Source organism: Cokeromyces recurvatus (assembly GCF_025118155.1).
Source record: "Cokeromyces recurvatus strain NRRL 2243 chromosome Unknown BX663scaffold_6, whole genome shotgun sequence".
In the NCBI taxonomy this organism is placed as follows: Eukaryota; Fungi; Mucoromycota; class Mucoromycetes; order Mucorales; family Mucoraceae; genus Cokeromyces; species Cokeromyces recurvatus.
The window spans coordinates 740,414-758,290 of record NW_026251392.1 but is presented as its reverse complement, the minus strand read 5'-3'; the positions used below and the strand labels follow the sequence as shown (position 1 = coordinate 758,290).

At 31.0% G+C, this 17,877-nt stretch overlaps 10 protein-coding genes across 10 annotated transcripts; 6 read left to right on the top strand and 4 right to left on the bottom strand.

Moving 5' to 3' along the window:
• The first annotated feature begins 176 nt into the window (after positions 1–176).
• Positions 177–3,038, top strand: BX663DRAFT_502133 (Pre-mRNA splicing factor PRP21 like protein-domain-containing protein). The gene is made up of 6 exons (XM_051526563.1): positions 177–676; positions 752–884; positions 946–1,259; positions 1,324–2,071; positions 2,153–2,453; positions 2,528–3,038. Exons 1-6 carry the CDS (start codon positions 517–519, stop codon positions 2,795–2,797), a joined length of 1,926 nt encoding a protein of 641 aa, XP_051385200.1. The 5' UTR covers positions 177–516; the 3' UTR covers positions 2,798–3,038.
• Positions 3,039–3,338: 300 nt separating this feature from the next.
• On the top strand, positions 3,339–4,513 carry BX663DRAFT_502131 (uncharacterized protein). Its single transcript, XM_051526562.1, has 5 exons — positions 3,339–3,938; positions 4,014–4,030; positions 4,094–4,217; positions 4,270–4,375; positions 4,436–4,513. Exons 1-5 carry the CDS (start codon positions 3,796–3,798, stop codon positions 4,499–4,501), a joined length of 456 nt encoding a protein of 151 aa, XP_051385199.1. The 5' UTR covers positions 3,339–3,795; the 3' UTR covers positions 4,502–4,513.
• Positions 4,514–5,898: 1,385 nt separating this feature from the next.
• On the top strand, positions 5,899–7,256 carry BX663DRAFT_502126 (uncharacterized protein). The gene is made up of 2 exons (XM_051526561.1): positions 5,899–6,949; positions 7,027–7,256. Exon 1 carries the CDS (start codon positions 5,935–5,937, stop codon positions 6,934–6,936), a length of 1,002 nt encoding a protein of 333 aa, XP_051385198.1. The 5' UTR covers positions 5,899–5,934; the 3' UTR covers positions 6,937–6,949; positions 7,027–7,256.
• A 777-nt stretch (positions 7,257–8,033) lies between these two features.
• BX663DRAFT_550041 (uncharacterized protein) lies at positions 8,034–8,554 on the bottom strand (the record flags this gene model as incomplete). The annotated part of the gene is made up of 2 exons (XM_051531192.1): positions 8,034–8,179; positions 8,350–8,554. The coding sequence occupies 2 exons, from the start codon at positions 8,552–8,554 to the stop codon at positions 8,034–8,036; spliced, it is 351 nt and encodes a 116-aa protein (XP_051385197.1).
• Positions 8,555–9,121: 567 nt separating this feature from the next.
• On the top strand, positions 9,122–9,397 carry BX663DRAFT_430577 (uncharacterized protein; the record flags this gene model as incomplete). The annotated part of the gene is made up of 1 exon (XM_051522807.1): positions 9,122–9,397. A coding segment is annotated over one exon (276 nt), but the record flags the coding sequence as incomplete, so codon positions are not given.
• A 480-nt stretch (positions 9,398–9,877) lies between these two features.
• On the top strand, positions 9,878–10,991 carry BX663DRAFT_502124 (methylmalonic aciduria and homocystinuria type D protein). The gene is made up of 3 exons (XM_051526560.1): positions 9,878–10,164; positions 10,257–10,343; positions 10,412–10,991. Exons 1-3 carry the CDS (start codon positions 9,886–9,888, stop codon positions 10,631–10,633), a joined length of 588 nt encoding a protein of 195 aa, XP_051385195.1. The 5' UTR covers positions 9,878–9,885; the 3' UTR covers positions 10,634–10,991.
• A 57-nt stretch (positions 10,992–11,048) lies between these two features.
• Positions 11,049–14,039, bottom strand: BX663DRAFT_502120 (uncharacterized protein). The gene is made up of 9 exons (XM_051526559.1): positions 13,865–14,039; positions 13,746–13,790; positions 13,379–13,644; positions 13,009–13,334; positions 12,328–12,934; positions 11,891–12,253; positions 11,634–11,807; positions 11,371–11,568; positions 11,049–11,280 (listed from the first exon to the last, which is right to left on the bottom strand). Exons 1-9 carry the CDS (start codon positions 14,007–14,009, stop codon positions 11,146–11,148), a joined length of 2,259 nt encoding a protein of 752 aa, XP_051385194.1. The 5' UTR covers positions 14,010–14,039; the 3' UTR covers positions 11,049–11,145.
• Positions 14,040–14,286: 247 nt separating this feature from the next.
• Positions 14,287–15,173, bottom strand: BX663DRAFT_502116 (Sen15 protein-domain-containing protein). The gene is made up of 5 exons (XM_051526558.1): positions 15,077–15,173; positions 14,847–15,017; positions 14,727–14,782; positions 14,600–14,656; positions 14,287–14,526 (listed from the first exon to the last, which is right to left on the bottom strand). The coding sequence occupies exons 1-5, from the start codon at positions 15,092–15,094 to the stop codon at positions 14,442–14,444; spliced, it is 387 nt and encodes a 128-aa protein (XP_051385193.1). The 5' UTR covers positions 15,095–15,173; the 3' UTR covers positions 14,287–14,441.
• A 1,090-nt stretch (positions 15,174–16,263) lies between these two features.
• Positions 16,264–17,068, top strand: BX663DRAFT_502114 (phosphatase inhibitor-domain-containing protein). Its single transcript, XM_051526557.1, has 3 exons — positions 16,264–16,577; positions 16,644–16,880; positions 16,941–17,068. The coding sequence occupies exons 1-3, from the start codon at positions 16,319–16,321 to the stop codon at positions 16,961–16,963; spliced, it is 519 nt and encodes a 172-aa protein (XP_051385192.1). The 5' UTR covers positions 16,264–16,318; the 3' UTR covers positions 16,964–17,068.
• Position 17,069: 1 nt separating this feature from the next.
• BX663DRAFT_559406 (ribosomal protein S27a-domain-containing protein) lies at positions 17,070–17,827 on the bottom strand. Its single transcript, XM_051531850.1, has 3 exons — positions 17,688–17,827; positions 17,239–17,591; positions 17,070–17,169 (listed from the first exon to the last, which is right to left on the bottom strand). The coding sequence occupies exons 1-3, from the start codon at positions 17,788–17,790 to the stop codon at positions 17,155–17,157; spliced, it is 471 nt and encodes a 156-aa protein (XP_051385191.1). The 5' UTR covers positions 17,791–17,827; the 3' UTR covers positions 17,070–17,154.
• Positions 17,828–17,877: the final 50 nt, after the last annotated feature.

Sequence of the window (17,877 nt, the reverse complement as noted above, 5' to 3'; positions counted from 1 at the left end):
GTAATTTTAAAAAAATTACCTATACATAATGAACTAAAATAAAGGCGTAATTAATTTGTAAAAGAGTTATTCTTTATTAAATCTTGATTATTACTTTAAGCTATGTAATCCGGGCAACACTAAAACCTTAAATTCGAACTAATGTATATCCATTTAAGAAAAAAAAAAATAGTAGAAACAAAAAAATCTAAAATTTACATTCTTTAATGAAAATGAGCAAACAATAAGCAAAATAATGATTATTCACTACCAATAAAAATAATATAACTAATTTCATAGAAATTGGAAAAAATATTTTTTTTTTTATTTTGTTATTTTATACCATTTGTTTTTCTTTTTTATATTTTTAATCATGTCTGCTATGGAAGTGGAACAACACACTCCTAATGGAACACCTAATGATGGCCCTGCTGTCACTGGTATCATTTACCCTCCTCCAGATATCAGAAGTATGATTTGACATGAACAACATGCTTTTTGAGATACTAATAAATATTCAATTTTTGTTAAATAGAAATGATTGACAGAGCTGCAGCTAACTTGTCTACTAAAGGACCAGAATTAGAAAATCATATTCGTGAAAATAATAAAGATGGTCGATTTAATTTCTTAAATCCCAATGATCCTTACTATGCATATTATAGATTCAAATATCAAGAGTTTAAAGAAGGCAAAGGTAAAGATAATTAGTTGAAGAAAAAAAAATATATGGATATAATATGTAATACTAACTTTCTTTTCTTTTTGCTAGCACAACAACCAAGTAATCAAAATGAAGAACAAGCCCAGGCAACACCACCACAAGAGCCTGTTAATCTTGCACCTAAAGAGCCTGAGCCTTTTGAGTTTTCAGCACCCCTACCTGCCATGTCTGCTCAAGATCTGTAAATTTTTGTTTTAAATACGATTTTAATTATGAGATTACTAATTTTAACATTGCAATAGGGATATTATGAAATTAACAGCACAATTCGCTGCTCGTAATGGTCGTGCTTTTATTAACCAACTCGCACAACGTGAATCTAGAAATTACCAGTTTGACTTTTTACGTCCTTCACATAGTTTATTTCCTTACTTTACCGAACTTGTCAAACAATACACTAAAGTATTTTTACCACCCAAGGATCTTCAGGAGAAATTAAAGAAGAATATCGAAAATAAATATCATATTTTAGATCAAGTTAAGGAGCGTGTTGAATGGGTTGCTTGGCAAGAAGCTGAAAAGCAAAAGAGAAACGATGAAGAAGAAAAAGAAAGAAGTAAGAAATAAAGGCTGATAGACTCTATTTTTTTTTATATACTTATTTTTTTTATCCTATTTAGTTGCTTATGCTAGTATTGACTGGAATGATTTTGTCGTGGTTGAGACAGTTGAATTTACAGAAGCAGATGAACAAATGGACTTGCCGCCACCTATGAGTTTACAAGAATTAGAAAGTATGTCATTGGCTCAGAAACGTATGGCAGCATTATCTACTGAGCCTTCAGGAAATTCTGAAGAAGTTGCCGTAGAACAACAGCAAGAAGAGAATGAAGATATGGAGCAATCTGATGAAGAGCCTACTGAAGCACCAATTCAGCCTGCTGCTGTACCTAAAATACCAGATACAACTGCACCTATTAAAATTCGTACCGACTATAAGCCTAAATTTTTGGGTGCAAAAACTACAAAAACTACTGTTCCAACTGAGATTTGTCCTCGTTGTGGTGAGGCAATTCCTGTAGATGAAATGGCAGAACATATGCGTATTGAATTATTAGATCCTAAATGGAAGGAACAAAAGATGGCTATGGAAGCCAAGCAGAGAGAAAGTAATTTGTTACAAGAAGGTAATGATGTGGCTAAAATTTTGAAGAATATTTCTGGTTTGCGTCCAGATATTTTTGGTTCTGATGAGGCTGATGCATCTAGAAGAATTAAAGAGCAAGAAGAACAGGCAAAGAAAAAGGATAAAATTATTTGGGATGGTCATACGGCTACTATGGTATTAGCAAATCAAAGAGCTCAACAAACAAGTTTTGAAGAACAGATGGCACAGTTGAAGCAACACCAACAGCAACAAGCTGCAGAGTATGTTTTATATATATATATAATACATATACAAATATAGCAATATTAATTTTCATTTTATATGTATCTATATATTTTTAGAACCGCCATTGGTCCTCAAATTCCAGGTCAACAAAACTATCCTCCTGGTGCATATTCATCACCACTTTATTACGCTCCTGGCCAGTCTTATATAAATCAAGCACCAGGCATGTATGGCTCACCTATGGGAAGCCCTATGCCTGCTACCAGTGCTATTCCTCCACCAGCCGCAGCTCCAATGGTAGCACCACCTCCACCCTCTGTATCTCCTGCTGTACGTAAAGCAGAGGATGATGAAAGCAAAGCAGAAAAGAGGCCTCGTACAGATGAGCAACCAGCTTGGGGAACAGCTCAAATAGATGTAAGTATATAATTACCATTGTAAAAACAATAGGTATATATATATGTATATATTAATTATATTTTGTCATATAGCCTTCATTCTCGGTTGTAGTTCAAACACCTAATCTTCCTGATAAACCTGAATGGAATTTAACTGGTGGACAAATTACAATACACGGCTTATTACCAGATACACTTGTTTCAACTTTAAAAGATCGTATTGCATCTCAATTGGGTATGCCTGCTGGTAAACAGAAACTTTCTACTGCACATACAAATGTTGTATTAAACAACAGTAAGACTTTAATGTTTTATGGAATCACAGTAGGAACATTACTGTTACTTGAAGTTAGAAAACGATAAATGTTTGCTTATTTGAAATTGTAAAAAAAAAGTATATACAGCAATAAAAATGTTACATAATGTAAGGATATCTTATTGGAATTAAAATTCCCGTTTGTTGAATCAATAAACCTGTGTATTGTGAGTTGTTATTATATAAACATGCATACATACAGATTTATATTTGCCAGATGAGATAAGTGAGTCTATTTCACTATTACAATTAACCCTCTATTTAATTTAGAAAATATTATGGTACTTTAGCATAGCATTAATCAATATAATATTTATTCTATTATTTTATATCATATTTATAATATGCAATTTATTTTGAGTGGAAATAAATAGGTAAATACAGTTATCCTAATTGCTTGCATGTTTAACAATTCCTCAAAAAGGCATAAAATTGACAAAGCTTCTATTCAATATGGTCTGAAAAAAGATATGATTATCTTTAGTAATCCATCAAACGATGTATGCAGTGGAAATATAATATAAACAGTGATACCGGCACTTGTTAAAATGAAGCCTTAACATTTTTTTTTTTTTTTTTTTTTTTTTTTTTTTTTTTAAAACTAATATATCTTAATGGAGCATAGCTGGTTACAATTATTCGTCTTCAATATATGAGAAGTAAATAGAGCAAGACTAAATAAGTGGACCTATTTGGTTTACGTTGATTTAACTGTGTAGTTTATTGACGAAACGAAAGAAAACTCGTCCAAGCTAAATTAGTCGAGCTAAATAAGAGTTCTTACCTTTTAGATTTTTATTTATGCATTTCCCACAAGAACATAATTGTGTGTGATACGAAGGAAATTCAATAACCCCATCCCTTCCTCCTTTTAAGATAAGTTCCAAACTTCTTTACATGTGAAAATAATAATATTCTTTTTGACTTTTGTGCATTTCACTCTTCCCATTATTAAATATTATTTAGCATCACTTGTTTCTTACAAGTACTTTTTTTTCCCATTTATTCTTTTCTTTTTCTTTTTTCGTTTTTCTTTGTGCATAAAATGTCAATTGAGCCCAAACTTGTATCAAATCTTTTACTCCCTGAACTTGAACGACAATTAAAGGAAGATAAAAACCTTTGGCCTAATGTTAAAGGCCTTTATGTTATCACTGTAATGAAAAGGAAAAAGGTTGCTGCTACATGGTATAAATACAAAAAGAAAAAAAAGCATCAGTATATTTATAAAATAGACTAAATAAACAATGTTATGCTTTTTAGGTATCTTGTGCTTCAAGGTAAGAATAGAAACAAGTTGAAATAATAGAGTGATAAAAAATTAACTTACTTTACATTTGTAGGCAATGAAATTATGCCGTTAATTACTACATCTGAAGAAAAAACACGGGCTGGTATCAAAAGCAAACTTAAAACTGTCAAAATTCAAATTGATGATGCAGATTTATTGAACTTTATTATTGGAGGGTAAAAGTCTTTTATATACTATTAGAAGAAGTATTCACATATTATCGTATAGTATGACAGGAGTTAGAGCCTATATGACCGGCAAAATCAAAGTAAAAGGCGACCTTTTGTTAGCACAAAGGTTAGAAGAAGTTTTTGAGAAGCTTGATGGTAGAGAGGTATATATAATTGTATTATAAAGCAAGTAAAAGTGCATATTTAATCTTTTTCTTTATTAGAGAGCTATTGAGTTTGTTAAGAATAATGAACAAGCGTTATCTAACATTAATAAAGCTAAGATATAATTTTTTTTTTTTTTTTTTTTTTTTTTTTTTTTTTTTTTTTTCACAGGGAGTTTCAAAAAAATAAAATAAAATAAAAAGTATATAAATAAAGGTCAGGACCATTCTATTTTTTTTTTTTTCTTTTCATCGCAATTTTCTTGTAAGATTGCAAGGTATAAGGATCTGTGGGGAGCATTCAATGGCCAAGTCTGGGGTCTTCCTAGTTTGTGGAAGCTTACGAACAATACTAGTAACCTTGCCATCTCTATTTTTATACCGTAGAGTAGGTAGGCTCATAGGTTGGGGGAGTTTAACCGAGCAAGCAGTCTATTGAATGCCACTTTATTTTTTGGGACTAGTATACCCTCACCTTCACGTTGGTTAGTCCTGTTAGTATCGAAACACATTGATTTCGAGAAGCCAAGAAGGGTATAAATAGTATCGTATGTATTTTACTATATTTTACTACAAGAATAAAATAGATACACTTTCTCCAATCCTGGGTATTTATGACAGTAAGTAAACCATTAAGAATTCTATAGATTATAAATAAAAACTCTTCAATTTAATCTGAAAACCTCTTTGTTATAACTGCTGGTTATACTATCTGACCCTCTATCTATGACGCGTGGTGCGAAGGATTGTTGTTTTATTTACTATTAAATAAATCTTGTATTTTTTTCTCCTAAGTCTTTTATTTGTATTTGTATTTTTAAGGAGTAAAGTGAGAATCAGATGATAAAGTATGACAAAAATATATAGTTTATTTGTTTTGATTTGATTTGTAAAAATAATGTGAACTGGTGTGTGGAGAGAACCCTTTCTCTTTCACATATCAAAGTTTCAAGTCAAATCATGATATTATTAATTGATAAAGCTATTCGCGATACTATTTACAACTACTTGCCCATTAAAGCTAAATTCCAGCTGGCAGTCACCGACAAACTACTGTATGACTGTTATTATAATCGATTAATTACTACTGTCTTCAGAGTCCACGCAGAATGGCAAATAGAATGTGATTATTTGTTTAGAAACATCACATACATAGAAGTAGTGTTTAGGAAGATTGATGTACAATATCTTGCGAAGCTTCCAAACCTTAAGATACTTGATATCTCAAGTGTTCATTTTGCAAATAACCTTAATTTTACCAAAACGATGTTCAATAAACTTGCAGTAATCAAGACAGTTTATGTTACTGAGAATCAGATCGAAATGTTTCGCGTTGCCGTAAATTTTTTTAAAAGAGAAATAGCAGTGTGAGTATAATAAATATAATTTTATCTTAATTCCTAATAAACTAAATCTTTATTAGCCTAATTCGAAAGCGAGGAATAAAAAAAGATGCTGAAGATTCAAGTTTCCCTATTGCTAAAAAACCTCGCTTACTTTGTTCTGTACAGAAAAAGATAACTGCGCTTGAACTTTATCAAAGTCAAATTAAATATGCTATGTCTTCTTCACCATCAAGTTTTCTCCCTAGCAGCCTCTTTCTGAAGTTTCCAGAACTTGATTCATCTAATTATAAAGCTACCATTGACTGGGAACCTTCTGTACTTGATAAGCACACAAAGACCGAATCAATTGAATATACTATTATGCAGCTAAAGGAATTACTTGTCCATGCTATTGTTGTTAATCAAGACAATAGCTGGATTTTTATTTCACAACTGGAAGTATATTACAAAGACAAAACCGTTGATGCCATTGCATTTACTACAAAGCATGACATATATTCAAATGATCTGGTCATAAAGATGGATAGACAGACAAATGAAGGTGGAGGCAGCTGGTACGAGTTACAAATTAAATTTAATAAGTTCGAGGTCGTTGTGACTGGTGGCTTCAGTCATAACGATAATGATGATTCAAAACTGGTTCCTTTTCTTGGTGTTGGTGTTCCTGCTTCCTTGGCCCGGAACGAACACTTCATCCTTTTTTCGCCCGTTGAAGCTGCTAAAACAATGTCATGTACTCGCATGCTCCGTGACTATCAACGGAAGCAGAGCTTAAATAAATGGTGCTTCAAGTCCGTATACTTTGTGAATAAACATTTTCACACACCATTACCTTTAGAGTTGCACCTCGATTTTGACGGATATGTATCTATTGCGTCAAAGTTTCTTTATTTGACAGCAACTCAGGCGATTTCGATGGAGGAAGTGGTTTCTTTGAGGAGGTCCTTATACTTACTGCAATATTGGAAAGATTTAGGATTTGAAAAGGCCCCCACCTCAGAGCAAATTATTTCTAAAATCGAAGAAAACAGGGCTACAAAAAAATGTAAAAAACTGTCTGAATCAAAATGTACTTTAATTGAATGTTTGCTTTCGTATCAAGATGGGCAGTTGTTGAGAAAGACAGATTTAAGAACCATCTTTAAAGGATTGTTGTATCCTAGAGTTAAAAGCATAAATAGACAAAGAGTTAAGATGATTACTGCCCACCCATAGAACTGATTTCTAGGTTTGATGATAGATTAGTTTTTAATTCTTATTGTACAAACCATCTCTGATATTTATATTGATTTGTCAATATTGTAGTTTTAGGAGTTTTAATTTGAGAGATGTTAAGAAATCAAGCAAGTACTTTGAAAATCTGTATACCTTTTTATTATCGAAGATTTTTTTTTTAAATAATAACAAAGTTTTCTGTGTATATCTAAAATGGGATAGGGGAGTGTGAGTAATAGTCAAAGTAATATCTACAATATTAAATATCTTTGATCAATCAAGAAATAATTCACGCAGAACTACTACCCAGTGAATTAATATTACTCGTATAACAAACAATAGTAAAAAATTATTTAAATCTAACTCGCATAATATGAACCCCTCGGGTATAATACTTGTAATCATATATATATCTCTTTTAATATCATTAATAAAATAATAACTTTACACTTTGTTCAGTCTTTGTCTTTTACAAATATTTTGATAAATCAACCTTCAAATGAATTTGTATATAATAGTAAGTCATAACGAAGCTGAGTACAGAAGGCCATTTGGGGATTCCGCTTTTCATTTAATTAATCTTAGCAGTGTTCCTAATTAAGTTTAAGAACTTGGAGCTAATAAATCGAAAAGGGGTTCACATCAGAATTATGCCGTTACTGTCATTATATAATTATCTGAGATGAAAAGGGTATATATGCTATCTTGGATGCCAATGCTCTCTTATAACACTCTTAACGTGAGATAAAGTCTTTGATAGCTGCTCAATTATAACAATCAATTTCCAAAACTGCTGATACTTTGAGGGTGTACTTATTTTAATTGAAATTATGAAGAATATTAACTTTCATTACATCAGAACGCCTCACTTTATACAAATAATATGATTGAATTACATCACGACCAACACAAGTTTTTTAGTTTACTAGATCCGGTAAAAAAAGTGTCAATCGCGTAGTATATGTTTTGACAAATATAGTTGCTTCTAATATATATGCTCGGGCATAACAATAGGGATGTGAAGATGTGTATACGGTTTCCGCTAAAGGATTTTAGTAGTTAATTGGTTCAAGATTTTCAACAAATTGTCGGCGCTGTTAAATTATAGATTCAGAGTTTCGTTCTACTACTCTTGCTTGTGTGCGAATAAGCGTAAACTCTAATTTTTCAGTAATATGACAATGTACAGCAGAATCACTAATCATAAGGTCTTCAAAAGCAGCACAGAGCAAAGTTGTAGCATCTTTTATAATGTAAGTGGGGGTGTTTTTCCACATAGTTGTTGAGAAAAAGCGAATGCTCTTCTGTAAGCTTTGCACTATTCCCTTTTCTTTTTGATCTCAGTTGCAAACCTGTAACCTGGTAATATTGTACCTCCGGTTTCTTTCCATTGTTTTCAGAACTTGTATGCACTATTGATTTCGATACGTGCTTCTAAAGCAGCTTTGCGAATTTTGCAATTTTTAATCTGAAGAAGAGAAATAAACTGAGCAATCTGTTGTGGTTTATACTTTGTTGGAGCCCAGATCATATGCGGTAATTGCATTACTCCTAGTTCAATTTTATCCATAACTAATTCCATACTAGATGAAGACTTCTCTTCTTCATCCTCAGACATAGATTCATCTGTAAGTCGTTCCAAACGATACAATGTTTTGACCGCCACTCCTGTTGGATCTAAGTGATCTTCCTGTTCAATTCACTCTGGTCGATCACACAAAAAAATCGCTAGAAGTGGGAATGTAATGATAAAATATGAGATCGTTCATAGTGGGAAATACTTTTCAAATAAAAGGAAAAAAAAATAAATAAAAATAAATTATAGCAATCGCTTGGTGGTTGGACAATTTATCTCCTTTTCCTTAAGAAAAGAAGACTAAGAAATGCCAAAGCATACTAAGCTTTTTTTTATACAAGCCTAAAAAAAAAATAAGTAGGATATGGAGTAGCCAACACATTAGATACCAAATAGTATTTTTTATTACTGGTATATATAATGTTTGTATTGGTGACTAAATCATTTTATCAAACAGCCGAGAAATTTACTGCCCGTTCATTCATTTTATTTAGCATAAAATTCTTTTACTCAACGTTAGTTTTTTTTTTTTTTTTTTTTTTTTTTTTTTTTTTTTGAAGTTCCATATTTTTGTATTTTCAAACGCGAAACACTGTAAGAGTTTTCAGACGAAGACAATTCCTACTTGACAGCTACCACTCAAAACTACAAGAAAAATATTCAAAACTTTTATCCCATTGCCGTAATAATCTAATTATCGACCCTATTCTTACGATACCAATGACAAGAAGTGAACGGTTTTGTTGCGTGCGATGGCGACTTGGCTGGTTACATCATGGTAAACCCGAAGCCTGCCCATTCCATCCAAATGAACTCTTCACACGCTCACATAGTTTTTCTTGTTTGCATATGCATAACCGCCTTCAGATGCCCCAAATCTATTGAAGATCCACTCTCTTATCTCTTGAATCTATTACCATCAACATTTTATACTAAGAAAGTGAGAAAATCAATTGATGCCTGGCTCATACGCTGGCCTTCTATATGTGCAATTCTGCTTGGAGATGGACTATCTAGCTTCACTCTCAAATCCCTGAATCCTCTGACCATCATCTTCTTTCAATACAACAACGATTTTCCAATAATTAATTATCGTCACTTTTACATACACTTTAACATTTTCCCTTTTATCCCAAAAGGGTTTTTCTTTCCTTTTTTTCCATAGCGATCTGATCAGGGCAAAACAGCATATAAAAATGCTATGTGCTCATTGGTCATTTTTTAAATAAAATTCTTCTTTAATCGCAAAAAAGTTAAAGCGTTTAGTTTAAATTGCAGATCATCCAATAGAAAAATTGAAATCGTCTAATTTTAAGGTTAAACATAAAACCCAAACTCCACTTTTTTCTTTTATTTATTTATTTATTAACTTGATGAACATGGTACATGCGATTCAACAATCAACAACATTAGAAAAAAAGAAAACAGCAGAATGTTTAATAGAACCAATTACTTTTGAATTTAAAGATTCCCTCTTTGAATATTCTGTATATAAACCTTCTTCACGCTTTTTAAGAGATTTCGATACTATATTTCCTTCATTGAAGGAAAAAAAAGAGCTACTTGTAGTGCCTATTATACAGAAATGTAAGTTTGATATGGTTGGACTCACAAAAGAAGCGAATGAGGAAAGAGATATTAAGCTTGAAATAGTAAGCTAGTTTCTATTATAATATGAAAAGGAAAAAAAGAAAAAAAAAAAAAGAAAAACTACTAAATATGCATATATAAATATTTAATGAAGTTTGTTGAGTGGGGAAAATTAGTTGTTAAGAGAATAGAATCAATTGGTATGTGGGCAGATATAATGGACCCTGCATCTGGATTCCCAGTAAGAATAGATAGAGTAGCAATTAGTTTATAAAATACATATATTTAATCCTGTTATATAAAAAATAGATTTTAAGTGAGGCAGGTCCAAGTCCATATCCTGATGTACAGGGCACCTATATGTTAGCAAGCTCTCGTTTTAGTATTCAAAATGTAGGATGCTGTCATATATTATTACACCCAAAATGGTTTAGTTTTATATATCCTTCTACTCTGTTTACAACAGCTCCAGCAGATATACTTGAAAAAGTGATCAATGAAGTTAATGATGCATTTCTCTTAACTCCCTGATTGCTTTATTTCATAAATAAGGATTTGGTTCAGTTATTCAATTAGGAAAAGAATAAGAAAAAAAATAAACAATTTATTAGATAGACTTTCAATCGATGTGTTTACTAAACTTAACTTCAGAATATTTACAGCAAAAAAAAAAGTATGACACAATATCTGTTATTTTTGTATGGAAAACATGGAGCGAATCTATAAAATCTATAACACTATAATGCAAAATAGTCCAGTTACTGATTTCCAGCGTTAATTTTTACTATCTTTCATCTAAATGTAACGGAATATATAATAAATAAACTCATTTGTAGTAAATACGAGGTACTGCCGACTCTCTATTTTATAAATGTAAAATTAGATTCCATTTACGATATGTCTTACAAAATACGTTAAATTGTATCATTTTTAACATTAATGAAATATTTATACATATTTTTTTATTTATTTTACAAGATCAAAAAAAGAAAAATACATATTTATAATATACAGTTTTTATTATATTTTCTTTTTCTCGCTTTTCACCATAATGTACACTTTTCTTCTTTTGGGTTCATTGGACTACCGACGGGGCAATTAAATATATTTGCAAATTCAGCGTTATTTCTTAAAGAGAGATTGACACGAACTTTCCATGGTGCATGAGTATCCGTTCTCTATATTATATATGATTAGTAAATATATAAATATGTATACATATATATTTATATATAAACATATAAAATACATGTGTTATCTATACATACATCCCAGCCTGCTAAATTAGAAGGCATATGTTCACATCTTGAAATACCATAACCAATCAAGAGTAACTGTTCTTGTGTTAAACTTTCGAGTCCAGGTAAAAGTAATTCTTGCTTTCCAAGTTTTTCTATGTGCTGCTTATATGCAAGTAAAGCAAGAGAGACACCACCATTGTCAGCAATATTTTCAGGTAAAGTTAACTATATAATATGTAAAAAAAAATAAATTGTATAATCTAATAACAACAACAATAATAATAACTTACGTTTCCATCAATATAAACTTTTTTATTCGTTTCTCCATCTATAAAATATTCTTTTGAATATTGATTAGCAAAGCATTGTGAACGAGATTCGAATTCAGCTACAGAAGATGGAGCCCACCACTCTTCTCTATAACCAGTCTCATTATAATGTCGTCCTTCACTATCAAGAGAATGCTAGATATATATTTTATTTTTGTATATTAGCATAAAGTAAGTTTATCATATGGAATACAGCATATATATATATATATACTTACAGTGAGTTCATGACCTATAACAGTGCCTAATCCTCCATAGTTCAAATACATTGGAAATGTTGCATCATAGAAGCCTTGTTGCAAAATACCAACGGGAATAAAGACACTATTAAGAATACCATTGTAAAAGGCATTTACTTGTTGTGGATAATTGCTAGGGAGCCATCTATTTCTAGGATTTTTTTCAGTTAGAGACTTCCAGGTCTGATTTGTCTTCCAAATAGTACTAGCCGTTTTCGAATTATAGTAACTAGTCTTGTCTACATTATTATTAGCTGAAGAGTAATACGCTTTAAGGGCAGATGGATTAGTCCAGTCTTGTAAAATTGTGTTGTAGCCAACAGTTTGACTTATCATATTGATCTATGTATATATATATATATATGTATAAGTGAATCATCTTTACACACTATAATATGCTATTATTATTATTGTACCTTTTCAATAGCTCTAGCTTTTGATTGAGGATCAAACCAGCTTGTTCCAGGCAAATGATTCAACCATACCTCTTTCAAGTTATTGATAAAATTTTCAACTGCTAATTTTTCTTGAGATGCGCCAAAAGTTTCCAAAGTGTAGAAGCGACCTACTAAATGAGGGAAAGTTCTACTGATTTGGTCAGCACAGTAAATTTTTCGAGCATCATTTGAAGAAGCTGTAGAGGAATCAGGTGCTCTTTTTTCTTTGTCAATTCTTTTAAAGATTTTATCATTGACCAAAGAGTTTCTTGCATTTACTGTTTCATTATGTCTAGTAGTAGCAGTAGTCGTTGAAGCAGGACGATAAAAATTGACATAACCATTAGTGATTTTATGAATGATATAACGAATGATGAAGAATTGCTGTATTGTTTCAGGCGAAGAAGATTGAATAACTTGATCTACTTCATGAGTAAAGCTGATATCAGCATAAATGGCAGAGTTGGGACTAGCATAACCCGGCATGACAAGAGTATCCAAGTAGGTGACCCAATCGATTGCAGTAGTGACATTTTGTATATCACCCACTGTTACACGCGTTTCTTCTGTTGTAGTGGCCGTCATCCTAATATAATAATAAAAAAGGAAAGGTTAATCATTATTATTATTATTATTACTATTATATACTAAATACAGTACTTTTCTGTAGCGTTCATCAACTTTTCTTCGAAATTCCTAAAGTTAATCACTGCAGTATCAATTTCTTCGGGTGTCCAAAATGAAATATTTGTCTTCTGACTCTCTTGAAGTAAAAACTGAGCATGTGTAGTATCATTTTTGGGATATTGCAAAGTAGAACTTATATAGGTAGTCAATAATTCACCAAGGTTCATGTCCACATTAAGATCAGCTAAATTGATGACAGGAATATCATATTCATGATTAAAGATATCAATTTGTGTTACAGGGTTAAAAAAGAAGGGAATTCCCTCACGAGTAAAATGAGCCATGATTAAGGCTAGATTCTTTTAAAAGTGGGTTCATTAAGAGACGCATTGCCTTCCAAGACGACAGGAAACAAATCATTCTGAATATGGGCAATATCAGCATAGAGTGGGGCAATAGATTGAGAGATGATAGGCTGGAGATTTAAACAGACTTCATAATAATCTTTTAAGAATTGAAAATTAGATTTATCGATATCTGCCTGTTCAACCAAGTTGAATCCATCACTATTGGTTTTTAAATTCTTGGAGATATCTTCATAAGTTCCGTCAAGTATTTTAGTTATTTTCTCTCTTCCCTGTATCTCAATATCAGCTAATTTGTTATAAGCTATATATTTATATTTATATACATATACGTATATTCATATATATTAAAAAAAGTATATATTTAGTTTCATTGTTTAACTGCTTTTACTATCAGTATATTACCAGTTGTCTTATTTTGAATTGCAGGAGATTTTAACCAACTGTCACCTATAATTTAAATGTATTAATATGGTATAATAATAATAATAATAATATTGAGTTAGATATGAAATAATACATACATGTATATTGAAAAAAATCAGAACAAGGATCTATATCAAGATTGACATATTGTTTGATGAAACTACTTGCAGCTAAGCATTCAGCAGTTGTACATACATTATTGCTTATTACAGATATATTCTGCACTGAAGGTGTAGGTGGCATTTATGGATATAAGACGATAATAAAACTTACTTTTGTAATCAAACTTCATGTCCCTTTTATATATGTTCATTTTATTCATTTATTTATTCATTTATTTATTCCTTTGGCTTGGTTGTCCTACAGCCCATAAATGTTAATTTTCAGCCTTCTTGTAAGGTACCCTATAATTACTATCTAATAGAAAAAAAAAAAAAAAAAGGCTTTATTTTAAAAGCATTACATCATATCCTTATCCGACTAACAACCGATTTTTGAGCAGCTAGTATCGGTTTAAAAGTTTTTTTTATATGTATTTTATTTAAAAATGCAAGAATAGAATAAGTAGATGTGAATATCTTTAACTTATTCTAGGTATTTTTTTTTTTAACTGATAAAAGGTAGAATCTATAATTGAATAACTCCGTTGAGCATGTAGTACATTATCCGAAACTATTACTCTTTTTTCTTTGCAAGCCCTTTGCTCAAATGATAATAGAGAACAGTTGAATCAGAATAATAAATCGCTAATGTTAATTTCCTATTAGATAAATGTATAAGCATCACTTGAAAGAGTAATCAGAACATATATCTGTTTATGTTGTATAGCATACTCAATAGGAGAATCGATAATATAACTCTTGTTCAACTTGTCAAATATTTCTGTAATGCTGTATAAATTAATAAATTAATTCTCTCTGTCTGTCTGTCTCTCTTTCTTCTTTTAGAAATAACACAAACCGGTCAATCGTTAGCTTTGTTTTGTCTTGTGAGATGGGCAAAACAATCAGCTGTTCCTAAGGAAAAGTAATGGATGTTTGAAATCTTTCTCTTTTACCTGTCAATTTTTTTATTATTTACATTCATATTTCCTGGCTCATAAGCTAAAAAGACGCATGTTGCTAATTCTTTTGCTGGTTTATATTCAACATGTCTCCATTTTTTGGCTAAAACGAGATCAGTGTAAATTCTCTGTGACAAAGCTACATTTGAAGATGGAAATCCAACTGATTTGGTTTCAATATCTTTAAGCTAAATATTAAATTAGAATTTTTTATTTTAATATTATTAATTGCTCGAATTTACTTTACTTTATCTTGAAGATTCATTTTATAACCATCTTCTTTTTATTAAATAATAAAAAAAAAGGCAGCCTTTATTTACCCAATTTGGATATGCGATATTGAAAGTCACAGAAATTGACATTTTATTTGTTTTGCATACAGCTAAAATTTATCTTACTCATAAGAAGTATCAAGAAAATGCGATTGTATGAAAAATAACCTTAAAAAGTACCTATGCTATACTAGATAGACTGATAGCTTTAACAGAAAGATGATTGATTGATATGCCTATATCGAATACATTATTTATAATCATTCTTACATTTTAACACTCATTTCTTTTCATAGCCCCCCCTTTTTTGTTATATAGATTATATACATACATCATCAATGTATTGAAAAGAGTTTAGATGGCCTTGCATTGTGTCTGTCTTTATATCACATGTGTTTCATGGCTTTAGATTCAGTACTAGTATACCCTGTTTTTTAAATTATCATAAGCCCACCTTCTGTTTTGAGCAAAGCCTTCGATATAAATTCTGGTCACATACCCCATAACAATGCCATATTTAACCCAACATTTGAAACAAACTAGTAAAAAAAAAGGGGGGATTCTGTAAATTTATGCTGTATCTTTTTTTTTTCTACCTTTGGGACTATCGACGAAAATTTAATTTTAAAATATGAAGAAAAGAAGCTATATATGTCACACAATTCTAAATGGAAATTGTTAGACAGAGTTTTCAAATAAAGTAAATACACCCTTAAATCGTAAAAAAGGGCTTAAATGTTATAAGCCTATCTTCTCACAAGAATAGAGCTTATTTGCTTTGTGCTTTGTCATTTTCTTTTTAAATCAATCATATGGTCATTCTTTCTATAATACTATTACTACTAATAACTTGTTTTTATTTTCTTTTTACATAATCTAACTAAGCATAACAGACAGCAACCTAAAATATGCAATGGACGAATGGATTTATTTTGTATCGTAGTGTATCAGTAAAGGTCGATATATAAGAATTCTCTATTCTTACATCGACATTATTTATCCTAATAATAATATTTATTTTCTAGTTCTTTATCCTGTTTATTTTCATTTTTTTTTTTTGCCTATAAGACCCCCCTTTTTTTTTTCTGCTATACAATACATTCTGAACTGTTTCAATGAAGAGCTAATCGGATATTAAAATCCTTTTTTTTTTTTTTTTTTTTTTTTTTTCGTTCATAGAAGAAAAAAATGAATTCATTTCTTTTTGTAACTTAATTATGGCAAACACAACACATCCAAGAACTTTTACAAGAATGAGAGAAGAGACCCCTACAACGGGACATGGGTCGAGAACTCTTACAGTAAACGAAACAGATATACAAAGCCCAAGTGAGGAAAGTATGAATACATCGGATGAAGGAGAAGAAGTTGGTGTGCTACGATTAACTGGAGATATGAATGCAAGAGGTCGAAGAGTAATTCAATGGGACGAAAGTGTAATTGACAATGAACATTTAAACAAAAAGAAATCAAAAAGTAAATATTACACCTTTATTATTATTATTATTATTTTAGTATTATATATAACTTGTTATTATTTAGTTTGTTGTATATATCATAAACCGCATGCTGTTGGAGAATCTTCTGATGAAAGTAGTAGCAGCAGTAGTAGTAGTGATAGTGATAGTGATTCCAGTAGCAATAGTGAAAATGATAGACCAAATAGACTTTCTCATAGAAATTGTAATCATAATCATGAACAAAAGAAAAAAAAGAAAAGAAGAAATCCTCGAGAGGTTAGTCCAAATGCATATGAACGTCAACCAGTTTATAATAAAGGTATAGCAAGATTCTTTTTTTTTTGTCAAAAAAGATACAATGCTAACTTTATGAATGTAGGACATTCTAAATCTTCATCATAATATGTAACGAACATTTACATATAAATGAGCGGAATAAATTAGATGTATAAATCGTTGTAGTCCATTCAAGTATGATTTTACCCTTATTATATCACTTCTCTTACATGAAATAAAATGAAGTAAACATAATATTAACTTTATTTATTGCTAGTAATTACAACTGTTTTTTTTCTTCTTCACAAAAAGAAAACTTAAGCTTGTTGTTCCTAGTATACAAAATAAAAAAAAAATGATTAAGTACATGTTTGATGCTGTAAGAATAGAATAATAGTTACCTTTTGGAAAACATAAGTTAAGTGACACTTGCCACAATATTGACGATCTTTGTGCTTAGCCATGAAGACACCAGCACCACAGGTAGCGTTAGGGCATTCACGACGAAGACGAGTGATCTTACCAGACTCATCAACCTTATAGTACTTGAGAATAGCCAACTTAACCTTAGTGCGCTTGTGCTTAATCTTCTTGGGGGTAGTGTAAGTCTTCTTCTTTCTCTTCTTACCACCACCGAGAAGTTCAGCGTTAAGGTGAAGAGTAGAATTATCTTGAACACCATAAAGAACGAGAGCTTGAGAGTTTTGAAGAGACTTACCGGCAAAAGAAAGACATTGATATTCGGCATCAATACCTTTATATAAATATATACATTTATATATGTATTATATAAAAGTCAAAACAAAAACAATCATCAAGAATGTGTCTTATTTTTATTACATATCGGTACCTTCGCGAGCGGCAATCATGGCCTTTACATTTTCAACTGAAGTGGTAGGGGCAACCTCAAAAGCGAGGGTGTTGCCGGCAAGAGACTTGACAAAAAGTTGCATTGCTAACAAGAAATTAAAGAGAACAGAGATGCTTAATTTTTGAAGAAGAAGAAGAGGAATATAAAATTTTGGGTTTAGCAGTCGCAC